The following is a 27,371-nucleotide window of genomic DNA, read 5'->3' as shown; positions in this document are numbered from 1 at the left end:
CGATTGGCTGTTATATAGCAGGGACAGTCAAAATGTAGGCAAGCAATAGCAGACTCTATCAGAGGACAGATAAGTGTTTTTGTGGTCGCAAGAGATGTGGTCCTGCAAAGAGAATTTAGCAAGTTAGGTACAAAGTTGAGCAGGACTTGTTGAGTTGCAATCTTGAGGTTATTCCCTGAGCCAGATTTTAGTGAGGCCAGAAACAGGAAGATAACACAGTGAATGCATGGATAAAGAGCCAGAGTAAGAGGGAGGGCTTAAGATATCTGGATCATTGGGATATCTTCCAGGGCAGGAGGAGGCTGTACAAGGGTGAGCTACATCTAAACTGGAAGGGTACCAAAATCCTTGCAGGGAGATTTGCTACTGCCACTTGGGAGGGTTTAAACTGGTGAGGCAGGGGGTGGGAATCAGAGCAGTAGGTCAGCAAGTACAGTGATTGAGCGGGAGAGGTTAAGTCAAGTAAGTCTAATACGAAGAACAAGCAGGGCCAGGTTAAAGAACATGGCAAGACTGGAAGTCTGACTTGTATTTATATCAATGCAAGTACAACAGGTATGGCAGATGAGCTTACAGACTGGATCAGGACATGGAACTACAATGTTGTAAACATCAGAAATTTGGTTGAGAGAAAAGCAGGACTGGCAGCTCAACATTGTTTCAGGCATGTTGGACAGGGATGGATTGTAAAAGGAGTGGGGGAGTTGCATTACTGATTAATTAGACTGTCACAGCTGTACTAAGAGAGGACATCTTGACAGGCGTATCCAGCAAGGCCAACTAATTAGGACTCAAGGATAAGAAAAGTGTTATCACATTGTCAGCGTTACATTACGTCTCCCAATATCCAGTAAGAGATAGAGGAACAGGTATGCAAGTAGATCATGGAAGGATGTAAAAACAATACGTTTCAGACTATTTTCACTTCCCCAATATTGACTGGGACTCCCATAGATGCATGGACATGGATGAGGCAAAATTTGTTAGGTGCATTCAGGAGGGTTTTTTGCAACAGTATGTAGATAGTCCAACTAAGAGGGGCCATACTAGACCTTGTATTGGGTAATGAGCCTGGCCAGGTGATTATTGACGAGGATAAGACTGATCCTTAGGTGAAAATGCTAAACTGGGGCGGGTGAGGCTAAATACAGCAGCAACTGGAGAAATTAGATTTGGGGTGGCCATTTGAGGGTAAATCCACATCTGAAATGTGGGAGTGTTTTAAAGGCCAGTTGATCAGAGTTCAGGACCAGCATGTTCCTGGGAGGACAAAAAGGTAAGAATGGCAAGATTCGGGAACCCTCTTCTTTCAAGAGATATTGAAAGATTAGTCAAAAAGAAAAAGGAAGCATATGTCAGGTTTAGGAAACTGAAATCAGACAAGGCACCTGAGGAATATCAAGGAGGCAGGGAAGAACTTAAAGAATTAGGAGAGCTAAAAGGGACCATAAAATGTCCTTGATAAGTAGGATTAAGGAGAATTCCAAGGCATTTCATATGTATATTAGGAGCAAGAGGGTAGCTAGGGAAAGAGTAGGTCAACTCAACGACAAAGGAGGGAATTTACGCAGAGAAAGTGGGTAAAACCCTTAAATGAGTACTTTACGTTGGTATTCACTGAAAAGGACATGGATAATGCAAAGATTTTTGAAGGGTGCATTGATATTCTAGGGCATGTCAATATTAAGGACATAGTGGTATTGGGTGTCTTGAAAAATATTAAGGTAGGCAAGTTCCTGGGCTTGATGGGAACTATCCAAGGATACTGAAGGAATTGAGAGAGGAGACTGTTGGGACCTTGACAGTGATCTTTATACCCTCTTTAGCCACAGGCAAGGTCCCAGAAGACTGGAGAATAGCTAATATTCTCGGGAAGGCGATAGCCTAATGGTATTATTGCTAGACTATTAATCCAGAGACCCAGGTAATGTTCTGGGAACCAAGGTTTGAATCTCAGACCAGATGGTGGAATCTGAATTCAATAAAAAAAACCAAATTCAATTTGGAATTAAAAATCTGCTAATCACCATGAAATCATTGTCAGTTGTCAGAAAAACCCATCTGGTTCTCAAATCCTTCAGGGAAGGAAATCTGCCATCCTTATTTGGTCTGGCCTATATGTAAACCGCAGACACACAGTACTGTGCTTGACTCTCAACTGCCCTCTGAATTGGCCGAACAAGCCATTCAATTGTACCAATCGCAACAAAGTCTCAAAAGAATTGAACTAGATGCATCACCTGGCATCGACCTAGGCACCAGAAAAGAAAGGCAGAAACAGCCCTGTCGACCCTGCAAAATCCTCCTTACTCACATGTGGGGGCGAGTGCCAAAACTGGGAGAGGTCTCTCACAGACAACAGTCTGACATAGTATTACTCACAGAATGAACCTTACAGACAATGTCCCAGAGATTACCATCACAATCCCTGGATGCGTCTTCCCTGCTGGTGGGACAGGACGGCATAGTGGCATATAATGAGAGTTGCCCTGGGAGTCCTCAACATTGACTCCAAACCCCATGGGCAAGGACACCTCCTGCTGATTACCACGTACCATCCTCCTTCAGCTATGAATGGGTACTCCATGTTGAACAACACTTGGAGGAGCCACCGAGGATGGCAAGGGCACAAAACATATTCTGGGAGGGGGAATGTCAATGTCCACCACCAAGAGCGGCTCAGCAGCAGTACTACTGATTAGGACCTGACCAGCTCAAGGACATAGTTGCTGGACTGGATTTGCAGAAGGCGGTCAGGGAACCAACAAGGAAAAACACAAACTCCTCCTTACCAATCTGCCAGCTGCAGATGCACCCATCCACGACAGTATTGCTAAGAACGACCACTGCACAGTCCTTGTGGAGGTGAGGTCCTGCCTTCACTGGAGAATAACCTTCATTGTGTTGTGTGGCACTATCACCATGCTAAATTGGACAGACTTCACACAGATCTAGCAACTCAAGACTGGGCATCCATGAGGCACTGTGGGCCATCAAAAGCAGCAGAAGCTGTAACCTCTGGCCTGGCATATCCCCACTCAACCATTACCATCAAACCAGGGGATCAACCCCAGTTCAATGGAGTGCAGGAGGGCATGCCCAGGAGCAGCCTCAGGTTTCCTGAAAATGTGGTGTCAATTTGGATAAGCCACCAAGCAGGACTATTTGCACACCAAACAACATAAGCAGCAGCTAAGCAATCCCAAAGGCAACGGATCAGATCTAAGCTCCACAGTCCTGCCACATCCATTCGTGAGTACTGGTGGACGATTAAACGACTACTGGAGGAGGCTCCACAAATATCCCCATCCTCAATGATTCAAGAGCCCAGTACATCAGTGCAAAAAGTAAGGCTGAAGTTTTCACAGCAATCTTCAGCCAGAAGTATCAAGTGGATGATCCATTTTGGCCTCCTCCAGTGGTCCCCAGCATTTCAGATACCAGTCTTCAGCTAATTCAATTCAGTCCACGTGATATCAAGAAACAGTTGGAGGCACTGGATACTGCAAAGGTTAAGGGTCCTGACAGCATTCCAGCAATAGTACTCCAGAACTTGCTGCTCCCCTGGCCAAGCTGTTTCAGTACAGTTACAATGCTAGCATCTACTCGACAATGTAGAAAATTGACCAATTATGTCCTGCACACAAAGCAGGACAAATCCAACCCGGCCAATTACCACCCCATCAGTCCACTCTCGATCATCAGTAAAGTGATGGAAGATGTCATCAAGAGTGCTACCAAGCTGCACCTGCTCAGTGAACCCCAGTTTGGGTTTTGCCAGGATCATTCAGCGCCAGACCTCATTTCAGCCTTGGTTGAAACATGGACAAGAGAGCTGAATTCCAGAGGCGAGGTGGAATTGACAACCCTTGATATCAAGGCTGCATTCGACAATGTGCATCAGAGCTCTGGCAAAACTGGAATCAATGGGAATCTGGGGGCAAACTTTCCAGTGGTTGGAGGCATATCTGGCACATAGGAAGATGGTCGTGACCGCTGGAGGTCAGTTATCTCAGTTCCAGGACACTTATGCAGGGATTCCTTAGTATAGTGTCCGAGACCAAACATCTTCAGCTGCTTCATCAATGACCTTCCTTCCATCACAAGGACAGAAATGGGGATGTTCAGCGACAATTACACAATGGTCAGCATCATTCGCAACTCCTTAGATACTGAAGCAGTCCATGTCCAAATGCAACAAGAACTGGTCAACATCTAGGTTTGGGCTGATAAGTGGCAAGTAACACTCACACCACACAAATGTCAGGCTATGATTACCACCAATTAGAGACAATCTAACCAACGCCCTGACATTCAATAGTGTTACTATCACTGAATCCCCCACTGTTACCAACCTGAGGGTTATAACTGACCAGAAACTCACTGAACTCACCACAAATACAGTGGCTACAAGAGCAGGTCAGAGTCTAGGAATACTGTGGCAAGTAACACCTCCAGACTTCCCAACTCCTGTCCACCATCTACAAGGCACAAGTCAGAAGTGTGATGGAATAGTCCCCACTTGCCTGGGATGACTGTAGCCCCAACACTCAAGAAGCTTGACACCATCCAGGACAAAGCAGCCTGCTTGATTGGCACTAAATCCACAAGCATCCACTCCCTCCCACCACCATTGCTCAGTTGTAGCAGTGTGTACTATCTACAAAATGCACTGCAGAAATTCAAAGATCCTCAGACTGCACCTTCCAAACCCACGACCACTTCCATCTAAAAGGACAAGAGGAGTAGATATATGGGAACACACCACCTTCAAGTTCCCCTCTGAGCCACTCACTATTCTGAGTTAGAAATATAATTGCTGTTCATTCACTGTCGCTGGGTGAAAATCCTGGAATTCCCTCCCTAATGGCATTGTGGGTCAAACCACAGCAGGTGGAATGCAGCGGTTCAAGAAGGCAGCTCACCACCATCTACTCAAGGGAAACTAGGGATGGGCAATAAAATTGCTGGCCAGCCAGCAACACCCACATCCTACAAAATGAATAAATAAAATTACATTTTGTTCGTATAAGGAAGGCAACAGGGATAATTCGGGAAATTAAAGGCCAGTGAGCCCTACATCAGTGGTAGGGAAATTACTGGAGAAGATTCTTAGGGCCAGGATTTACTCATTTGGAAAATAATCAACTTACTTGGGATAGTCAGCATGGCTGTGAGAGGGGGAGGTCTTGTCTCACAAATTTGATTACATTTTTCAAGGAAGTGATGAGGATGACTGCTGAGGGTAGGACAGTGGATACTATCTATGTTGACGTTACTAAAGCATTTGACAAGATCCCTAACCATAAGATTAAGTCTCAAGGGATCCACAGTAAGTTAAGTTGGATGCAAAATTGGCTTGATCATAAAAGACAGTTTTTCTGACCAGAATTCTGTGACCAGTGATTTTCAGCAAGAATCAATGCTGGGACCTGTCTTGTTTGTTATATATATTTTGGGTGAAAATGTAGGTAATCTGATTTTGCAGACATGAAAATTGGTGGCATTGTGAATATCGATTAAGGTTGTCCAAGGATATAGCAGGATAATGATCCATTGGAAAGTTACGTGGATTTAATACAGACAAGTGTGAGGTGATGTGTTTTGGGAGGTCAAATGCAAGAAGAAAGTATACAGTAAATGGCAGGACCCTTAGGAGCATTGATATACAGAGGGATCTTGGGGTGCAAGTCCATAACTCCTTGTAAGTGGCAACACAAGTGGATGAGGTATTAAAGGGGGTATACGGCATACCTGTCTTGTTAAGTCAGACCACCGAGTATAAAAGTTGGCAAGTCAAGTTGCAACTGTATCACACTTGAGGACCATATGCAGTTCTAGATGCCACACAATTGGAAGGAGGTGGAGACTTTGGAGAGGATGCAAAAGAGGTTTAGCAGGACGTTGCCTGGATTGGAGTCTAGTAGCTATAAGAGGAGGTTGGTCAAACGGATTGTTTTCGTTAAAAGCGTCAAGAGGTTCAGGGGGTGATGTGACAGAAATATATAAAATTATGACAGGCATGGATAGAGTAGAAAGTTGGGAGTCTCTCTCAGGACGGAAATGTCAAATACCAGGGGAAATAGATTTAAGGTGAGAGGGAAAAGTTTAAAGGAGATATGCAAGACAAACCTGTTTATACAGAGCGGTAGGTGCACGGAACACGCTGCAGGAGTGGAGGGAGAACAAGGTGGTAGAAGCAGATACTACAGCAATGCTTAAGAGGCATTTAGACAGACATGTGAACAGGCAGAGAATAGAGGGATACAGACCATGTGTAAGCAGATGGGATTAGTTTAGTATGGCATCATGGTTGGTACAGATATGATGAGTTGAAGAGTCTATTCCTGTGTTGTACCTTTCTATATTCTTAGTAAAATACTGTGCAAGAAACTAAGGAACCAAGAATAAATAAATCAACTCTTCGATTTACAATTGTTTTGCTGATTGAGCTTTCAAAATGCTCTGTTACTATTCTGTTTCACTTACCCTGTTCATGTTCCAAAAGCTGTAAAGCTTCAACACCATTACTTCCAGAAGGTCCTGCTCCAAGTTCAGAGACTGATTCCCCTTCCAGGTCGAGTGAGGATACGGAATTTGAGCGGTTTGAAGGTCCTGTTTAGTGGAAGTATTGCCAGTTAATTTAATGTATACGATAAACGTAAATGAAAGAGACAGAAAAACTTTAGGTGGCTGATTTGTTTTACTAAAAGATTTGAACGAAGATACGTTTTGATGAAATTATTCAAACATGAGAGCAGGGCAGCAAAAGAGCAGCTTAGGACAAAATTGTGAACTTAAGAACTAGTAATAGAAAGCTGTGCCAAGAATGGCAAGCCAAGAGAGAGGACACAGAGGTCAACTTCAGAGTAACAATTGTTGGAAGGCAATAATGGGGGGGAAGAGGAAGCTGTGATATGTTGAGGCAAAATTATGGAGGATTTCAAGCAGAAAAATTTTACAAGTGAAGCAAAACGGAAGCAGGTACTTTATTAACCCAAGAAAAGCCTCACCTTCTGATATTCCCTCCAGATTATCACTACAGAGGGAAAAGCGCAGAGTTTTATCTGGTTTGCCATGCAGTTTTCCATCGTCAGGAGGCACTTCTCCTTGCCCACTATCCGCAAGCTGCAAGCTCAACACCTGAACAAAATACATACATTGGTCAAGCAGCATTTAAATAAGCTATGATTTGGCATTCTGTTGTGGAAATATTCTTTTAATTTAATGTTTTTTGCTTATAATTAAATAATTTAATTATTTCAGCACAAAACCCATACTTTGCCGTATTTCAAACTTAAATCAATGATTTAATTATTTTTAAGCACGATGCATTAGATTTGAATTACCGTGGACTAGCTATGAATCATACAATAGATACACTGATCACATAGTTGATCAAATCCACATCTCTTCAGTACTATTGTAGTATTCAACTATATTGGTTTGGGATTGCCAACTGATGAGAGAACGTAGTTGAATTATCACTGTTTTACTGCTGGTAGCACAGATGGTCTTTAATTGTCTGAAATTACTAGTGAACACAAAGGCGATGAGGCTCTTGTGGTGCAGTGACAGTGGCCCTATCTCTGGGCCAGAATGTCTCGTTTCAAATCACACTTTAGGATGTGATGACTATGGAGGTGTGTCATAACATGTCAAACAGCTTGATAAAAAGTTAAAAAGGCGCCACAACCATGACAGCAAATTAGCTATCACAACTGCCTGAAGTACAATGAATACTGAAATTGGACAAAGGCCTTGGAATGTCCTGAAGATTTGAAAGACTTAAAATAAACAGGTTCATTCACAGGAAGACTATCCACATAAGCCGAATATTTAAAACCTAGGGAAGAAAACAAATTAAATTGAACGTTAAACCTGGTTAAAACAAATTGTTTCAATAAATTTTCTTTTTTTGCTGTTATTTATGTAGAACAAATAATTTTATCTTTAAGATCAGAGAGCAAAAAGTGACAGTTGACATAACAATAACTGATATAATTCAGAACATGAAGTTATATGGCTAGAAGAATTTCTCAGCCCAAAATATTTCATATCTTTCCATGCTGATTCTTTGCTGGAAAGCAAACTCAAAATGATGTTAACAAAATAGCCACTAGATGGTGTAAATAACATCTCCCACTCCATCCACAATCGAATTTTGTCTGCAATCAACACTGTGGGTTTTACTTGGTGCACAAAGTTGAGAAGCACATGCAGTTTTGAAAGTGGAACTACAAAAACAGAAATTTGCTGGGGATAAGAACACTACAGTTGTGGGTAGAAAACATTACATGAACAATTGTGGTAACAATTGTTGTGATGTGCACAAATCAGATTATTGTATGTTGAAATAGAATTGGACGTCTACTCGGACTTTTTAAATTATAAAAACCAAACTTTGAAAATGGTCAGACAAAAATTATTAGTCTAACAGGCTTTAACACCCCAAAACATGCTAGCCTTAAATCTGCAGAAATTTGTGCGTCTCGGGTCAAAGGATAATTGGTACAGAATAAAGAATCGCATATTTGTAGTTTTAGAATTAACTGACAGTTCTGCTTCTCGTTGATCATTAATGTATCCCTTGTTTTGAAGCGTTTTGTGCGAGAGCACTGATATTTTTACTGTGTTTAATTAGAAAGCTAGTTTTACGTTCTTACAACTTTGCAAATTTGTGCAGTCAAAATAATTTAAAAATTGAAATTGCGCATAAATTCTTGAAGCACAACATGACTTTTAAAATCAAAACCTTTGAGATACTAAAGGGGATGTGGCATACTTTAAGAGTACACAAATCCTTTTTCTTTTAGTTGCCTGATCTTCAAGTTATTAGTTTAGAGGGCAGACAAGCAAGCAACCCTCAATCATCAACTATCTCCATTTGTTATGAGCTGCTAGGATAAGAAGCCTGGAAATAGCCTTCAATTTTATCTTCAGTGCTTAAGTTCTCCAAAAACAGATACTGACAACTCATTAGAAAACAATCTACCCCAAATAGGAACAAACCCCAGGGGCTATTACGAGCCTTTTGTTTTAGAACTTCAAACATTATACTGTAGGTCCTATACATGTACATTTCATTTAAGTTCACTTTACATTATCAACTTGCGAATTACATAATCTACTGCACCTATGAAATGACCCTTATTTCAGCAGCTCCCTTTACATCCTCTATTTAATACTTTCAGTCTCAGCCGTTCATTCAAAATCCTTCACCTTTAGAGTTCTAAGGTTGTCAGCCAAGTTACCTTAATATACCAGTCACTGTTCAACAAGCTTACATCACAATATTAATAAATCAAAAAGCAGGTAAGGAAAAACAATATTAAAATAATTATTTTTCTGCTTTTGTCAATAATGGCTCCTGAGGCAATCTGCTGCATAAAAGTATCCAAGGCCATGATATCTCAGAACTAATTATATTGTCAAAAAAGTTTATTCCCTATAATTTCAGAAGTCAAAGATATTTCTCAGAACTTTTGACCATTACATTTTTGCATCCAATATACAATGCTGTTAATCCACACAATTCAAAGTCTCCCTCTCAACATTAGAAGGATACAACGTCAAAAGGAAATTCAGTTTAACGTGAAGTTTATTTAAGGACATGTCATATGTTGAATCAGTCCATGTCCGTATGCAGCAAGACCCGGATAACATCCGGGCTTGGGCTGATAAGTCATAAGTGACAGGCAATGATCATCTCCAACAAGAAAGAATCTAACCATCGTCCCATGACACTCAATGGCATTACCATTCTGAATATCCCATTATCGACATTATGGGTTTTGCCATTGACCAGAAATTGAACTGGAACAGCCATATAAATTGTGTGGCTACAAATGCAAGTCAGAGGTTAGGAATTACATGTCATGTAACACCTCCTGTTTCCACAGTGTCGTCCAACAAGCACAATTCAGGAGTCTGATGGAGTATTCCCCACTTGTCTGGTCAGGTGCATCTCCATCACCACTCAGGAAGCTTCGCACTTGACTAGCACACCATCCACTACCATGAACATTCACTCTCTTCACCAACAGAGGCAGTGATGTGTTCCATCGGCAAGAATCACTGCAGTAACTCAAAGCTCCTCAGAGAGCATTTTCCACACACTTGGCCTCAACCATATAGAAGGGAAAAGGCAGCAAATACATTGGAACACCACCACCTGCAAGCTACTCTCCAACCTGACTTGGAACTATATCACTGTTCCTTCACAGTTGCTAGGTCAAAATCCCACTTTTTTTTCCTAAGAGCACTGTGGATGTGGCTAAAACCCACCGATTACAGCAAGTCAAGGTCGCAGCTCACTACCATTTTCTCTAGCGCAATAAGTGTTGGATAATGAATGCTGGCCTGGCCAGCGATGTCCACATCCTATTAGCTAATTTTTAAAATCAAGTATTGTACCTCATTTTCTGACATCATGCCAGGTGACATCTGAGCGGTAATGCCCAGCGAAATGACCAACACTTCTTCAGGCTGGACTTCTTGTAAAGGCTCCTGACTCGAACTTTCATGGTCGAAGTGTTGCTCTTTTGCTTCATTCGTCCGGCCTCTGTTTCTTCCAGCTGCAAAATAAATTAGCAAGCAATCAGCTCAAGTCACAGCTTACTCAAATTATTAAGAATGCAGATGATTTAACAGAGCTAAGCTCCACTAAAAAATAAATTGCACACAATAGAAAGTAAATATGAAAACCTAAAATAACTAACTATCACCTAACTAGGCACATCATAGATAGGCAAGATGGCTAGTAGTGATGGAATGCAAAGACGTTGGTGCTTCAAAGGTATGGTTCACAATCAGCTCTTGGGGAAACTTGGCTGAATAATAATTTCCAAGATTGCAAGAAGAGATTCAAATCTAAGCAAAAACATTTACTCAATATAAAAAGAGGCATCATCTTTGAGAGAAAGGATGCGACTGATTATTTTGGTTTGCAGGTAGGGACAGGACACCATGTCTTTTCAACAACATTGTGCACAAGTCTCCCCCACTCAAGGTGAGGTTTCCTTGCACGCCTGGGAGAATTTGAACTAACGTAGCTGGAAGATGGAGACCAGCATACAGAAGTAGGCATAAAAAATGTAAGGTGCATTAAGTGAAAGTGTTGGCTAGTACTAAAGAAGGGAGTAGATGGGGTAGATTATGAAAAGACTACGAGAAACACGAAGACAGGACTACAAAATACTTATGTAAATAGCGTTGTGAATGTTTGCGAGCTACATGCATAATTAGCAATGTGGGAATACAACGTAGTGGCTATAATGGAAGCGCAGCTTAAAAATGGTGAGCACTGGACACTTGGCATACAAGAATGCAGAGTGTTTGGAGATGATAGAGAAGAAAGAAAGGAAGGGTGACAGTATAGACTAGAACAAGACATTGCAGTGTTGGAAAGAAGGCCGAAAGAGGCAAAGACAGTTCATCCAGTGATGGTTCAGAGGAAAAATGTCACACTATTTGAGGTTAATCTATAGCCTTCCTAATAGGCAGATACAAAGACCACATCTGCAAGAATAATACAAGGGACTTCAATTACATAGCTATCAACTCGGATAACATTAGTGTATAAAGCCACGGAGTCAGGGGAGGGAATGGTGGTGATGGTAGTAGTGGTAGAGGAGAGCGGTTTCTGATGTATTCAACAGAACTTCATCATGCTCAGCCTAAAATTGACAAATCCAGGTGGATCACAAGTATCATGGTAGATTGAATGAACGAAATGAATGATTTTGTCATGTGTACTTTACAGTGAGAAATACAATAAAAATAGTGAAAAGCTTTCATTTGTCACCACAATACAGTGCCATTTTAATAGTTTAAGAATAAGAAAAATGAAAAGATATAGCTTAAAAGAAAAAGTCCATCTATGTTCAAGTTCTGAGCAAGCTCAGAACCACCACCGCCTACACCAGAACTAACTCATGTCAAAGTTGCCGATGCTCAGGTGCCATCTTTTGCTGCTGGGCCAACTCGCCTCTGCCACCGCCTGCGCTGGGCCCACCAAAGTCTCTCGCCACAACTCACCTCAATGCTGCTGTGATGCCCATCCGCCACTGTTTCACCACCATAAAGTTGCCAATTCTCAGGCGCTATCATTTGCTGCTGGGCCTCCCTCATCAATGTTGCCTCAGGGCCCCCTACCAGCCCCATGTTGGGCTCCCCCCCCCCCACACCAGGAAATTCACCACCGATGTTGCTGTTCAGGTTCCTCACAGTATGCAAGGTAAAGGAGAAGGGAAAAGGAAAATAAAGGAAGAGAAAGAAAAAAAAGCTCAGGAGCCCAATTCTGCCCCACGTTCAAGAAATCCTCCTTGAACACGAGGGTGGTTAGTATAATTAGATCACATGGGATCCAGAGAGAGCATGCCGATTGGATACAAAATTGGGTTTGATGGTAGGCAACAGGGGGTGGTGGTAGAGGGCTGTTGTTCAGACTGTAGGCCTGTGACCCGTGATGTGCCGCAAGGATCGGGGCTGGGTCCACTGTTGTGCCATTTATATAAATGATTTGGATGAGAAAATAAGAGGTGTGGTTAGTAACTTTGCAGATGACACTAAAATTGGTGGTATAGTGGACAGCAATCTAAGAATATAACAGGATCTTGATCAAGTGGGCCAGTGGGCTGAGGAATGGCAGATGCAGTTTAATTTAGATAACCATAAAGGTGTTGCATTTTATAAAGACAAACCAGGGCAGGTCTTACACAGTAAGGCCCTGGGGAGTACTGTCAAACACAGACAACTCGGGGTACAGATACATAGTTCCTTGAAAGTGGCATTACAGGTAGACAGGGTGAAGACAACATTTGACATGCTTGCCTTCATCCGTCACAGTATTGTGTACAGGAATGGGATGTCATGTTATACTTGTACAAGACATTGTTAAAGCCACATTTGGAGTACTGCATACAATTCTGGTCGTCCTGCTATAGGGAGCATTTTTATTAAAGTGGAAAGGATGCAAAAAAGATTTACAAAAGGATGTTGTCAAGCCTGGAGGGTTTGTTTTAAGGGGAGGCTGAATAGGCTGGGATTTTTTTTTCCCCTGGACCGTAGAAGGCTAAGGGATGACCATGTAGAGGTTTATAAAGTCATGAGGGGCACAGATTGGCTATTCATCCTAAGTCTTTTCCCCGGGGTAGGGAAGTCCAAAACTAGAGGGCATAGTTTTAAAGCGAGAGGGGAAGGATTTAAAAAGGGACCTGAGGGTCAACATTTCCACACAGATGGAATGAGCTGCCAGAGGTGGTGGAGGAGGCAAGTGCAATTTCAACATTCAAAAGATATTTGGACAGATACATGGATAGGAAAGGTTTAGAGAGACATGAGCCAAATACAGGCAAATGGGACAAGTTCAGTTTAGGAAACCTAGTCGGTATGGACAAGTTAGGCCGAAGGGTCTGCTTCCATGCTTTATGACTATGACTCTGACTCTAAACGAGGTCTGGTCATCTGAATTGACTGTAATGGAGAAGGGAGAGAAATTACAGATTGGGATGGCATACAGTCCTGCTGCTGGTGCTGTGCAAATTCAAGATATAGGCATGGGACAAAGTTGCAATTCAATGGCAGAAACTAAGGGTTTGATAGTGCTGAAGGAGTTTATTCCTGAACAGTTTTCAATACCCAAGACTGGATCGTCTATTCAAATCCACATTTCTAATCCAAGCACACTTAAAACATCCATACTTTAAGTAAATCACATTGGTCTTTAAATGCAAATGAAATATTATATGTAATTTTATGGACCAAGTCAAACATCTTGTTTCTTCAAAGCCAGCTTGGCCACACCTCAAAATAAAAACGTTTAGTCAATGGATGTCAACAATGTCAGAAATGGTTGTTAATTGTTGTCCTGAGTGTATGCAGCTTCAAAAGGGAAACCAAATGCATGTTAACTACTTCAATTAAAATTCATAGCCACTGCTTAATAATGTTTACACTTTGCTTTTTCATCTAAATGCAATCAATAGCCAACAAATATCAATAACAAAAAGTCATTGTTTGTTATAGACAAAACACAGAAACAGAATCATACAGTGCAGAAAGTGGCCCTTCAGCCCATCAAGTCTGTACCACCAAAAATACACTACCAACTCTTACATTAGTCCCCCCTTTCCCACAAAGGCCCATAGCCGTGAACGTTATGACACTTCAAGTGCTCATCCAAGTAGTTTTTAAAAAGATAGTGAGGTTTCCTGACTCAAGAGGAAGTCACAGACGTGGGTACAGTTACAATGTTTAAAAGACATTTGGATAAGTACACAAATAAGAAATGTTTGGAGGAATGTGGGCCAAATACAGGCAGATAGGACTAACTTACTTCAAGATTATGGTCAGCATGGACTGGGTGGACTGAAGGGTCTGTTTCCATGCCGTACGACTCTTTGACTACCCTCCTAAACAGTACGTTCTCAACTTCCACCAGCCTCCGGGTGAAAATGTTTTTCCTCAAATCCCCTCTAAACCTCCTGCCTTTCACTTCAAAATTATGCTACCCTTGTTATTGTCCCTTTAGCTACAAAGCTTATCCAGCCTCACTTCAAAGTTGAAATGCCCTGTCCTGACACATCTCCTTTGTACTCCCCTCCAGTGCAATCAACTCAGAACATTTCCTGATTTGCCAATTTAAATTATCTCTACATTTAATGGAATTTGAATTGACTAAGAAGATTTTGCCAAAATATTTTACACTATTTTTCATTGCAATTCACAAACAGACCAGTTTTCTATTCAGCAATCACAATTGAAAAGTAACCAGAATACAAGACATTCAAAATGCCCTTTAGCAATTCCAACAGAGTAGTTTAATTTGTTCGAGTTCTTGACATTATTCTAGCATTTCTGGAATCCTCTATGCATGAAGGAGTTACCCACCAAATGGAGTAACAAGAGGAATGTGAGCAGTCAGATTTGTAGCTGAAGTATCCCAGGCAGTAATGGCTGCTAATTGTTGTCCTGAGTATATGCAGCATTAAAAGAAAGGGAAACCAAATGTATGTTAAATACCTCAATTAAAATTCATAGTCACTGCTTAGTTACGTTTATACGTACCTTTTCATCTAAATGTAATCAATAGCAAACAAATATCAATAATAAAGTCATTGTTCGCAATCGACAAAACTCAGAACATTTCCCAATCTGAATGATTTTCTTCAACAGTATTTGAAGGCTCATCTGCAACATCACATCTAACTTGCATTGATTCATGAGGATATCCATGTCAAAATGGTACATAATTAGCACAAGGCTATTTGCCACAAAGAACACCAAAAAGGAAGTTTCTTTTATTCACATGAACATTATTAAAAAAAGCTATGATTGCAGTTCCCAAACTTGACAGGATGCACTCAAGTTACAAACAAGCACTGCTCATGCAAGAAATGTTAGAAAATCAGCTGCAATTTGTGAATGATGGATTCAGCCAACAACTCAGCATGTATAACAAGCATGAGAAAGGAGTTTTATTCCACTAAGTGAATATCAAGTGAATTTCCTTGTTCCCAACAAATGAGTTAATGCAATTCTGACAATGTCTCCAGGAAGAAAAGAGGATTGGAGATAACAAGGTGTCGAGCTGGCTGGATGAACAGAGCAGACCAAGCAGCAACAGAGGAGCACTTTGTTATCTCAGAAAAGAGGATTGGGTTTGTTTTACTTCCAGTCACATTTTGTGAGCATACACAAAACATGTAATATTCAGTTGTAAAGTTGGTTGAAGCTATAAGCACAAATTTTGAACATTTGAAAGAGGCACACAATGTAAATTTATTTTTCTTCACATTGATTTCAGTTTCTCATGTATCATGATCAGAAAAAAAAACTAAAACATTAGAGATAATAAGGTGTAGAGCTGGATGAACACAGCAGGACAAGCAGGATCAGAGGAGCAGGAAAGCTGACCTTTTGGGTCTGGACCCTTCTTCAGAAATGGGGGAGGGGGAAGGGGATTCTGAAATAAATTCTGGCGAGGGGGAGGCTGATGGAAGATGGATAAAGGAGCAAATAGGTGGAGAGGAGACGGATAGGTCAAGGAGGCGGGGATGGACCCAGTAAAAGGTGAGTGTAGGTGGGGAGTTCGGATGGGGGTTGGTCAGTCCAGGGAAGACGGACAGGTCAAGGAGACGAGGATGAGGCTGGTAGGTAGGAGGTAGGGTTGGGGTTGAGGTGGGAGGAGCGGAGCTGCCTGGCCTGCTGTGTTCATCCAGCTCCACACCTTGTTATCTCAGATTCTCCAGCATCGGCAGTTCCTAAGACTAAAACATTAGATTTCTATATCAGTTTTAAGTAATGCACCCAAGTTCTGATGCTTTGTTGCATGAAAGTTCTGTGTCATACTGCACAAAACTGGATTATAAACAGGGCAAAACGAAAGAGACACATCAATATTTTTAATTTCAGTTGACAATGATGGGATGAGAGAGACAGAACTGCTATAATAAAATCTTTAAAAAGTAACAATAATCAATTCACCAAGAAAACAAAAATAGAACTAAAGGAGGGTGACTGGACTCAAAACACTGATTCTGCTTCTGCCAGACTTGCTGAGTTTCTCCAGCAATTTCTGATTTTATTTAAGAATAGGACTGATCCTGATCCATTTGTTTTTGCTCGGGCCAGCAATGGCGTTACCACGACTGACCTGATCTTCATGCCTCCAGATGGGAAAGTTAGATTGTGTTTGTTACTCTTCATAGCTCACTCGAAACCAATGGGACAATCATATGGTGATTGTATTAGTACACCAACCAACCAAGAACAAGTTTAAAAATGGCTCAGGCTATTTGCCAAGCAAAATAAAAATCCTGCTATTTTGAGAATTTGAAATCATTAAGAGAAATGTGGTTAAGTGGTGGAACCAAACCTGTTAAAATTAACCCACCATCCCTACCTGCCTTCATAAAGTCACCAATCACACACAAATTTGATTACTTCTGTTATCTGAAGTAGTCATCAGGTGAATGAGAGAGGGGGACAGCAAATGCTAACCTTCCCAGTGCCAGTCACGTCCCGAGAATTTATTAAAAAAGGGATAGGAGAAATCAAGTTTAGCTGGGATGTTCTGTCAAAAAGAATGAGCCTGTCAACAATCTAGGCTCCCTTAGCTGACACATGATATATAGCCATTTTGCTGAGGAATTGAATAGCAACTGTGAAATCACACCCTAGTACAAGTCGGAGTCATCAAAAGGAGCGTAGAAATTTTAACAGAAAGCAGCTATTATTTAAAAAACGCAAGTGACCAAGAAATCTTGTTTATAAACACGTCTACTAAAATAGATGGTGCTCCATTATTAGAGGTGTCTCCATGGGCAAGATAAGCAAATAAATTTACTTTTGGGGAGAGGAATGTATGTTAAGCGATTTACTGATGGAAACAATCATATACAGTCCATGGCAGCCTGTAACAAGCATTACAACTTGAAAATGCTCCAAAAGGCATCAACTTGCTCGCTCCCAAACATCTTAAGATGAATATAGAATGGATTCATATTTGTCAGGCAGCAATACTTATGCATTTCTTAATGATGGACATGTTACACACAGCTCAGATGAGCACGTCCTCCAGCTTTAAAAATAAAACACGTACATTGTAGCAAACAAGTGAGAACACAGATTTGTTTAACGTGCCATTTACAAGCCAAGTCAATATTCACCACATTGTATGGTAACACTACACAAGAAAATGGTACCAAAAGAATAATCATAAATTTGAAATCTCAATTTAAGTAGACCTTTGCAATTTTTCTCAATTGCAAAAATCTAATTATAAATGGAGGTTTCAAATATATGTTGCATTTATGGATCAAGAACAAAACACAAACAAGACCTATGTTTGGAGGGATTGATACAGAAATTCCAAAGCAGCCTCCAGTTAAGTACATTGTGTCCTATTGCATAACTGGAAAAAAGACAAAACCACAGGGCGCAAGAGTCAGCCTTTTGAACTATTATAAAATCGAATGATGAAGAAAAAGATACCCAATTCAATCCAATCTTCAAATTCCTGATCAATAACCTTGTGGGTATGCACTTGAAGTGTCATACACAAGTGTTTTTTTTTAAACTGAGGCATTCTACCACTGCCACATTTCGGGCACCGAGTTCTGGACTTTTCTTTATCTAAAAAGATTATTCATTTCACCATAATCTTTTTTAAATCACTTGAAAGATACGTCCCTTGGTTATTGATCCCTGTTGAGTGTTTTGGGTCCTCCCTATCCACTTTATTTAGGCCCCTCATTTTACACTGTTCACCCCTTGGGCTACCCTGTTCCAAAGGAAACAAGACAAGTCCATCTTATCTTTCCCCATAGTAATAATAGAAAATTTTTGGCAACATCTTGATAATTCTCCACTGCATCCTCTTCAGTTTTAGTCTTAGTCTCCAACTCATGAGGAACTTGACGTTCATTTCACTTTCATAATCAACACTTTCAATATTACTCGCAAAAATTAAATATGCTGCAAAATTCTGGAACAAAGTACAAATATAAATATCCAAAATACTTAATTGATATCTCTAAACAACGTTCAACATACTGCATTGCAGAATTACTGTTGCACGCCTCATAAGTAAAGCAGCTGTAGCTCCTACCTATTTGAAGTCGATTTTTTTTGTTAGCTGGAGTAGTTGCAGGAGATAGCTGGGGTGTGCTGGAGGGAGTCAGCTCAAGGCTATTGCTCTTCCCTGTTCTGGGTTGAGGAAGATTAATAATAAGGTTCTCCAGAGCCATCTTGTCCTCTTCTCTTAGCAGGTCCCTTGATGTTACATGCCGTGCAAAATTAACCTAAACGAAAATAAGTTTAATTAATAAAAAATATCTTACATTTATTGCAAGCCTATGAAGAGTCACCAAATTGAATTAAGCTTCAGTGATTGTTGCTGATTGAGAAAAGATTACAAAGATTGCCAAGTTTACAGGAAAGATCTTTTTCCTGTCCTTTTCACCTTGGCCAAATTTATTTTTATTTAAGGCTAATGCCACATCACTTTCAGACTGGGATCAAAAGGTAAAAGACAACAACACAGCTCATCTTCTACCAACTATAAGATGACAACAGGATGTAGCTGTAACTTTACTTGTCACATCCATGTGATAATTGGCTCTTCACGAGTGTGCCGACTGTGATTTGGTATTACTCCAAACAGTCTGGATAAGATCATATGAAATAGGGGACCGGTGAGGCACAGGTGGAAATGTATCTGTGCTGCTGACAACACAAGTGATTAAATGCACGGGCAAATCAGTGGCATGTGGACCTCACTGCAGCTAAATGCAATGTCACCAAGTTTGTACCTAATAAACAGAGCAGATAACTTCCTAAACCTAAAAGCTAGCAGCAATGGAGGTTCAAAGAGATTTAGAAACCTACTTGCATAGATTAAAAACTCATGTCCAAAAGATAAAAATATTTGGAGGACTTGAATACAACGAACTGTAAATCATGCTACAGCACTACAGGGCTCTAGTGAGCTCACACTTGGAGTACAAAATTCAGTCCCATATCTTAAGACGGGTCTGCCGGTCTTGGAGGAGTGCAGAGCAGATTTACGAGAATGATACCTGGACTTCATGTTTGAATGATATGGAGAAATTACACAGATTATCACCTCATACTCTGGAAGCTAGAAGATTATGGATTGATTTGATCAAACATTCGACAATATTAAGAGGAAGAGGTTAGACAGACAACTATTTCTACTGCTTGAGAAACATAGGAAGAGCGAGCATTGGTTAAAAACTATACACAGGCTTTTCAGGAGCAAGTTACCAAACAACCTCTAATTAATGCAAAAGGGTGGCAGATGTTTGGAACTCTGTTCCACAAATAGCCATTGATACAGGGTCAACTGTTGATTTTAAAGTCGGAGACTGACAGATTTGCATTAACCAAAAACATTCAGGGCTGTGAAGAAAAGGTAGACTTAGATCACAGATTGTTCATTACCTTAATGAATAGTAGAATGGTTTGACGGGCTAAATTGTATATTGCTGTTCCCATGTTTTCAATTGACCCTTACTTCTAAACTTACCTTAAGAGGATGATGTGTAATTTTTCAAACACTTAAAACTGTTGACAAACACAACTTAGAACCTACAGCACAAAAACAAGTTATTCAGCCAAACTGGTGCCTCTTCCCACAAGTTTTCATCTAACCCTCTCAACATAAATTTCCATTCCTGTTTATTTAGCATCACCACACATGCAAGCATGAAGGTATCCTCTTAAAAAGATTTAGAAGCTATTATCTGAACTTCCTGTCTGTTCTATGTCACTAAACTTCAACGTGGTAATATTAATTACAGCTGTCTGTAATTCCCTCTCTCAAATTAACTGAATGCCCAACTTCTTAATATAGTGCAGTGGAAACCATTACACACAATTGGAATAGCCAGATTAAAGTTTCATCTCCTGCTTTATAATTCTATATTCAATTTCTTGCACACTGAAGTAATGACAATAACAAAGCACAATGCACAAACAAACTTATTTGAAACAGCAATCGGTAGAAGGTTTGATGTTGGTTGCACTGAAAAGAAATAAAAGATTACCGAAGGAAGTTTTATCTGAATACAAATTCATTTTTAAGCTTTCAAGTCCAGACTGTGATGTAATAAATGTCTATACTTGAGCAACTGTTTTCCTATTGTGACAGAAATAAGACTGAGGGAGGTTCGCAGTAACAAGTACGTTGGTCACAGTAAATCACTTGTAGGTATTAAACAGAAACAGATGCTAAACAACAGATCCAATCTATATCCAGTCATCATTTAAAATGACTGCAATTCCTTCAGCACATGGAAAAAAAAATCAAGCAAAGAGACATGCCTAGATCAATCACTGCTAGCTCCTTGTAAAGTTGTAAGCACTCCCAGCAAGCAAAAGATATGACATGCATCTGCCTTCTTAACTGAACGGCATCATGACAAGTATGGAAGGGGAAAGAATACAGAAATTAGAGAAGAGCAATGTTAGGATGAAAAATTCATGCACGGAAACATTTAAAATATATAGATGTAATAATGCAAGATTACAAAATTTGACAGATCTTTGATGTGCAAGAATGTCTTTTATTTAACAATATATCTTTAAGTCAGAAACTCAGTCGTCCAACCAAGGAATCAATTAACATGAACTCAGCACAGTAATGGAATTAAAGCAGCTGAGGAAAATCAATGGGACAAACATGAGATTTTTTTTAAAAACAATTACCAATAAAAAGTGAGGCATCACTCAACTGCGAAAGTATGGTGCTGTAAGTCCTACAAATTTATGAAAAAAGATACATACTTCGCTTTCAAAAGATGGAATGAGAAATATACAATTCACACAAGATCGGGTTGGGGGAGTTGCGGGGGGTGGGGGGGCCCCGAGTGTAGACGTGTACCTCTCCCACTCCTTGTCTGCAAATATCCATGAAGCTGTCCAAGGTTGGAAGTTGCTTGCTTGTTCAGTCAGGGCATGAAGATACAAGCAACTTTTTTGACATTCCTTTGTGAAGACTTTAAAAATGCAACAGATCTCTTCTAAACACTTAAAGGCTAACATTGTACATCTATTTTGGTAGTTTTTGGACAATAACCATATATACTTAGTGGCTGCAGACTAAAATTCTACAAGGTGGATATGAACATCGCCATTCTACCACAAGGAGATGTAAATATTTGAGATTCAAACCCCCATTGTGTTTTAATGCGAATGGAGTCAGGAATCATTTATGTGGACATTGGGAACACCAGTTCTTCAGTCACGTGACAGAAACCAGCTTATACAAAGACCTACACCTTTGTGAATCTCTCAAGCAGCAGCCTGGGTCAGTCAGTCAGTATATGAGAGGGAGGCAGAGACAAATGATCATGCCCAGCAAAAGAAAGGACCATTCCTAGCATTGTTTAAACAGGCAGAGAAAGTGGGTCTCACTTCCACTACTGTTTGGCTGAAACAAGCCAGAAATTTGTTGTTGCCAGGAGTAAGCTAGTCAATTCCTTGACAGAAGACTGCAACCTCTATCACTGTCACTGAACCAAAAGAAAATCATCAGGCCTGCATTGTTTCCAGCTGATATCTCAAAAAATGATGAGTAAAAGTGACTTGCTGGACTCTTCAAAATCTAAGTGCATGCTACCCCTTTTGTAATCCTATGTGCCCGTGATTGAATGGATAAGTGTTACATTCCATACCACCATCATAATCTGGTCTGTAGTAAGTCAAAAAAAAGCAAAGCACGTACGCTTACCAAGTTTAAAAGCTGGTTGTGTGTCATGTAGATAACAGTCCTACTAAGTCCCTCCAGCAGATTCACCGAGGACATAGGAGGAGTCTCCACTGTGCGACCTCCAATGATAACATCCAAGAAAGCTGCAACACAACTCTGTAAAAGTTTCAAGTAAAATATATTACTTTCTCATATGTCACAAAGATGTCTCCGAAATAAAAACTGCATTTTAATGAAAATGGTATCACCACTCCTTAAAGCAGCCACTTGAAAGACAATTGACCACTATTGACAATGGCTGGCAAAAATGGTAGCAATGATGGCTGAATGACTTTGGAACAGAACATCGTTAAAGACTGCCTCAGAGGGGCAAAGTTGATTTGTAACGTATTGCCTTCAACTTTCAGGCAGCAGAAGGAATTGTTACAATTCAGGATTTAAGTTAGAGGAGTCTCACATGATGTTTAGCCTTGCTAATTGTTCTGAAGTGCAGACTATTACTCTATTACAGCTGTTTCAGCTAAATAATGCATTTATGATAATCAACAAATGGGCAGCTTTGAGATCTGGATCATTTAAAATTTTTGACTAAAAGGCTGTATCAAGTGAAATATTTTTGCTCTGATTAGGTCAATCTCCAATAAGGGAGTCACCAGTATAGCCTTATAGATTTCAATTTGGGATTCTCAGCTGAAAATTTACATTGTGAAGTTGGTCACAATAGGCTCTTTTCATATCAGCGCATCTTAACAAGATGTTATTTACTATTTTGTTCTTGCAATTAGCACACTTTAGTGTGCTGTGAAGTTGAGTCAGCATAACTGCTTCTAGACAAAATTAAGTAGTTAAGACACAATAACTGGTGACAGAACGTGGGACATGAACATTTCCATAAATGATTTGAAATTTTAAAGTGTAGTGAGACATCTCAATGTCACGTGTTTTAGTCTGCCCTTGATATAATATTCAAATTTGACATTCAATATTTTTAAAGTACAGTATATTTTGATGATATTACAAATGACACAGAAGAGGGAGAGTAACTTGTTTACCAGATTAATCCCTGGAACTGTCTCACAAGGACAGATTGAGAATCAAAAGGAGAATAAGACACAATGAAACTTGGAAAACTCTTACAGGATAAGACAGTGGGATATGGATGGGATGTTGCCCCTGGCTGGTGAATCTAGAACCAAGAGACATCACCTCAGCATAAAAGGGGAGGCCACGATTTTTTTTTTTTAAATTCAGTCAGGAATTTGTGGACATTAATGACAGGGCTAGCATTTACTGCTCACCCTTAGTTGCCCTTGAGGTGGTTGTAGGGAGCTGCCTTCTTGAATCGTTGCAGTCCACATGCTGCAAGTAGACAGACAATGCCATTCAGGGGGGTGTTCCAAGATTTTTGACCCAGCAACACAAAGAACAGAGATATTATTTCCAAGTCAGGTTGACATGGAGGGAAACAGGAACCTAGTCATGTTCCCATGTATCTGTTGCCCTTGCCCTTCTAATTAGCAGTGGCCGTGGGTTTTGGAATGTGCTGTCTCAGAAGCTCTGATGAATTCCTGCAGTGCATCTTGCAGAGAACGCACATTGCTGCTCCTAAGCCGTAGGAACTGGAGGGGGTGATGTTTGTGAATATGGTGCCAATCTCATGCTTTGTTCTGGATGGCGTCAAGCTTCTTGAGTATGACTGGAGCAAAACATATCCAGGCAGGTGCAGAGTATGCCATCTCACTCCTGACTTGTGCCTTGTAGCTGGTTAACAAGCATTGTGGAGTCAGGAGGTGAGTTACTCACTGCAATATTCCTAGCTTCTACTTGCTCTGGTTGTCTGCGCATTTTCGTGGTCAGTTGTGTTCAGTTTCGAGTGAATGGTAACACCATTGAACGTCAAGAGCAGTGGTTAGATTGCCTATTCTTGGAGAAGGTCATAATTTGGCATTTATTCGGCAAGAATACTCCTTGCCAGTTTTCACCTCAAGCCTGGATATTATCAGTGTCTTGCTACGTTTGGACATGGGCTGCTTCAGTATCTGAGTCATCCTGATTGGTACTGAACAGGTTTGCAAATGATGGCACAATACCCACTTCTCTCTTTATGAAGGGACGTTTATTGATGAAGCAATTGAAGGTGGTTGGGCCTTGGACACTACCGTGGGGAACTTCTGGAGAGATATCCTGTAGTGAGATGATTGCCCCCCAACAACACAACCATCTTCCTTTGTGCCAGGTAGGGCTCCAAACAGCAGGGTTTCCCCTGATTCCCGAAGACTCTAGGTATGCTAGGATTTCTTATCACCACCCTTGGTCAAATGAGGCCTTGATGTCAAGGACAGCAACCTTCACTTCACCTTTGGAATTCAGCTCCTTTTTCCCCCATGTTTGAACCAAGGCTATAATGGGCCAAGGACCTGAATGGCGATGGCAGAACCCAAACTGTGCATCAGTGAACCGATTATTGCCATGCAAGATCATCCACTCGATTTCTAGCTGAAGATGGTTGCAAATACTTCAGCCTTATCTTTTGCACTGATATGATGGGCTCCCCCATAATTAAGGATGGGGTTGTTTGTGGACACTTCTTCCCCAGTGAGTTATTTACTTGTCCACCATCACTCAACTGGATGTGGCAGGACTGCACAGCTTAGATCTGACCAATTTGTTTGGGATTGCTTAGCTCTGTCCACTACTTGATTACGCTGTTTGGCACACAAGTAGTCCTGTTTAGTAACTTTATCAGGTTGGCACTTCATTTTTAGGTGTGCTTAGTGCTGCTTATAGCATGCCCTCCTGCAATCAACCAGTTGTGTATTTTAAATGTGTTATAGTTAAAGTTCTGTTAAGTAAAGGGAATAGGCCAAAGGACAGGGATATGGAGTTAGACCGCAGACCAGCCATGATCTCACTGAATGGCAAACAGGCTAAAAGGTGCTGAATGGTCTACTCCTGTTCATGATTCACTGTTCATGATGGTAATGGGAGAGTGGGAGATATGCCAGGCCATGAGGTTGTAAATTGTGTTGGAGTACGATTCTGCTCCTGTCAATAGTGCATACTGCCTCATAGAGCAACTCTAGATAGGGCATCCATCTGTTTCAAGTTTATCACATTTAGTGGAATGATAGTGCCACATAACACGAACTAGGGTGCTCTCAATGTGAAGATGGAACTTCATCTCCACAAGGACTGTGGGGTGGTCACTCTTACTAATGCTTTGGACAGATATAACACTGGTGAGTAGTTAGTAAAATCTGTTTTTTTTTTCCCCCTCTCATTGGTTCCCTCACTACCTGCTGCTGGACTGGATCTGCACCAACGTTCTTTAGGACATGACCAGTTCAATCCATTGTGCTGCTGCTTAGCTACTCCATGTCCTTCAGTGGGACACGACATATCCCGTGGATGAAGAAGGCAGTGTCTGGGACATTGTCTCTAAGGTATGATTCATTGATTATGACTATGTCAGGTTGATGCTCAACTAGCCTGAGAGACAACTATCCCAATTTTGGTACTAGCCCCCAAAAGTAATGTGGGCTTTACAGGGTTGACAAGGCTATGTTTGCCATTGTCATTTCCAGTGCCTAGATTTCAGATAGTCCATCAGGTGGAAGCCAGATAGTTTCATTTCCTTTTTTTCACAACTTAGTGACTTGCTAGGCCATTTCAGAGGGCAGTTAAGAGTTAACCACATCAATAGGCTAGACTAGGTAGGGACAGCAGTCTACCTCCCTAAAGGATATTAGTGAATTAGGTGGGCTTTCCCAACATTCAACAATGATTTCATCAGGGCCATCATTTAAGTCTTAATTCCAGAAGTTTACGGATTTTGAATTCCACCTTTTGCCATAATGGAATTCAAACCAGGGTCGTGAGAACATTACCATTCTTCTGGATTAATAGTCTAGTAACACCATCACTAGGCCATCACCTCCCTTTACGTAAGGAGGAATTTCTTCACTCAAGAGGACTGCGCATCTTTGAAACTCTCTCTCTGCTAGAGGTCGGTGGAAGCTCAACCATTGAGCATGGGCAAGACAGAAATCAATAGAATTCTTGAGACTACAGAATTCTGGAGACTAATATAAAGATAAGTGGGGAAAGTACCACTGAGGTTGAATGATTACGTAAGGTCTAACTGAACTGCAGACTTGATGTGCTCAATGGCCTGCCCATGACGTTCGTACCCAATGTTGCTCCAGGAAGTCTGGTCCCTCCAAATTAACACATCTCCTTCCCACAGAGAATGCACTATTTCACAGTGTAAATGGGTTGCCATTAGCTAAATTTATTAAAAAGGTAGTTTTGTGCTGCAGCCTATTTAAAAAAATCAGATTTAAATTAAACAAACTAATCTTACACAAGACCTGGGCAGCCAACAAACTGAGAAGACTTGGATCTGATCATTCTTGACTAGATACAAATCCAGAAACAAAATGGCAAAATAACAATGTCTAAATTATGCCATTCTAATATCAAAAAAAAAGCATTCTTACAGATCTTACCAAGAAACATACACAATGCTTCTATAATCATTCATTAACCATGAAAATACTTAAGACTTCAGTTTCTTAAAGTCAGACTTTAAATAAGCACACTTATTATACATACACTTTATAGGATTTTTGTGTTTTATGTTGATAATTAACATAAGTATTTCTGGAGCTGTGGTGATATACTTAAACAGTTTGAGGGGGCTATTTTGGCAGCTTAATGACTTTATATTTACTTTAGGATCTTACGACTTAGGGTGAATTATTCTGCTTTAAAGGGTTGCCAGAATTATTGTTTTTTTTTAAAACATTGAATTCAAACGAATCACCACGGCTTACAGGGAGTCCTGTTTCAGTTTTTCTTTGTTTGGATAGTTCTATGAAGACGTTGCCTGGAGATTCATATAAAGAGCAGTGCTTCTAAGAAGGGGAGAATATAGTGTAACAAGATTACCTGAGAGTTAAATGATAGCCCCAGACCAGAAGTGAAGAGTACTGTAAGCCAAGCTCACTTAAATACAGAAAAATTTATAATAACTCCAGGAATAAGATATCAGAGGTTTCAGTCTACAAGTTAAAAATGTTGGAGAATAGGATTATTTGAAAAAGTACTGTATGGGGGTTACTTTTGGGTACTG

General features: G+C 40.5%; 1 protein-coding gene across 6 annotated transcripts in view; it reads right to left on the bottom strand.

The window, feature by feature from the left end:
* gapvd1 (GTPase activating protein and VPS9 domains 1) overlaps nt 1–27,371 on the bottom strand; it is a 127,820-nt gene that overhangs the window by 51,654 nt on the left and 48,795 nt on the right. For all 6 annotated transcript variants that reach the window (XM_048613480.1, XM_048613482.1, XM_048613485.1 and 3 more), the window contains 5 exons: nt 22,259–22,393; nt 18,614–18,806; nt 10,417–10,577; nt 7,014–7,143; nt 6,490–6,615 (listed from right to left, as the gene is read on the bottom strand). In XM_048613480.1, coding sequence (XP_048469437.1) covers nt 6,490–6,615; nt 7,014–7,143; nt 10,417–10,577; nt 18,614–18,806; nt 22,259–22,393 — 745 coding nt within the window. The remainder of the gene's footprint in view (nt 1–6,489; nt 6,616–7,013; nt 7,144–10,416; nt 10,578–18,613; nt 18,807–22,258; nt 22,394–27,371) is intronic.

Source organism: Rhincodon typus, chromosome 28, assembly GCF_021869965.1.
Source record: "Rhincodon typus isolate 14 chromosome 28, sRhiTyp1.1, whole genome shotgun sequence".
NCBI lineage: Eukaryota > Metazoa > Chordata > Chondrichthyes > Orectolobiformes > Rhincodontidae > Rhincodon > Rhincodon typus.
This window is presented reverse-complemented; position numbering and strand designations above follow the sequence as displayed.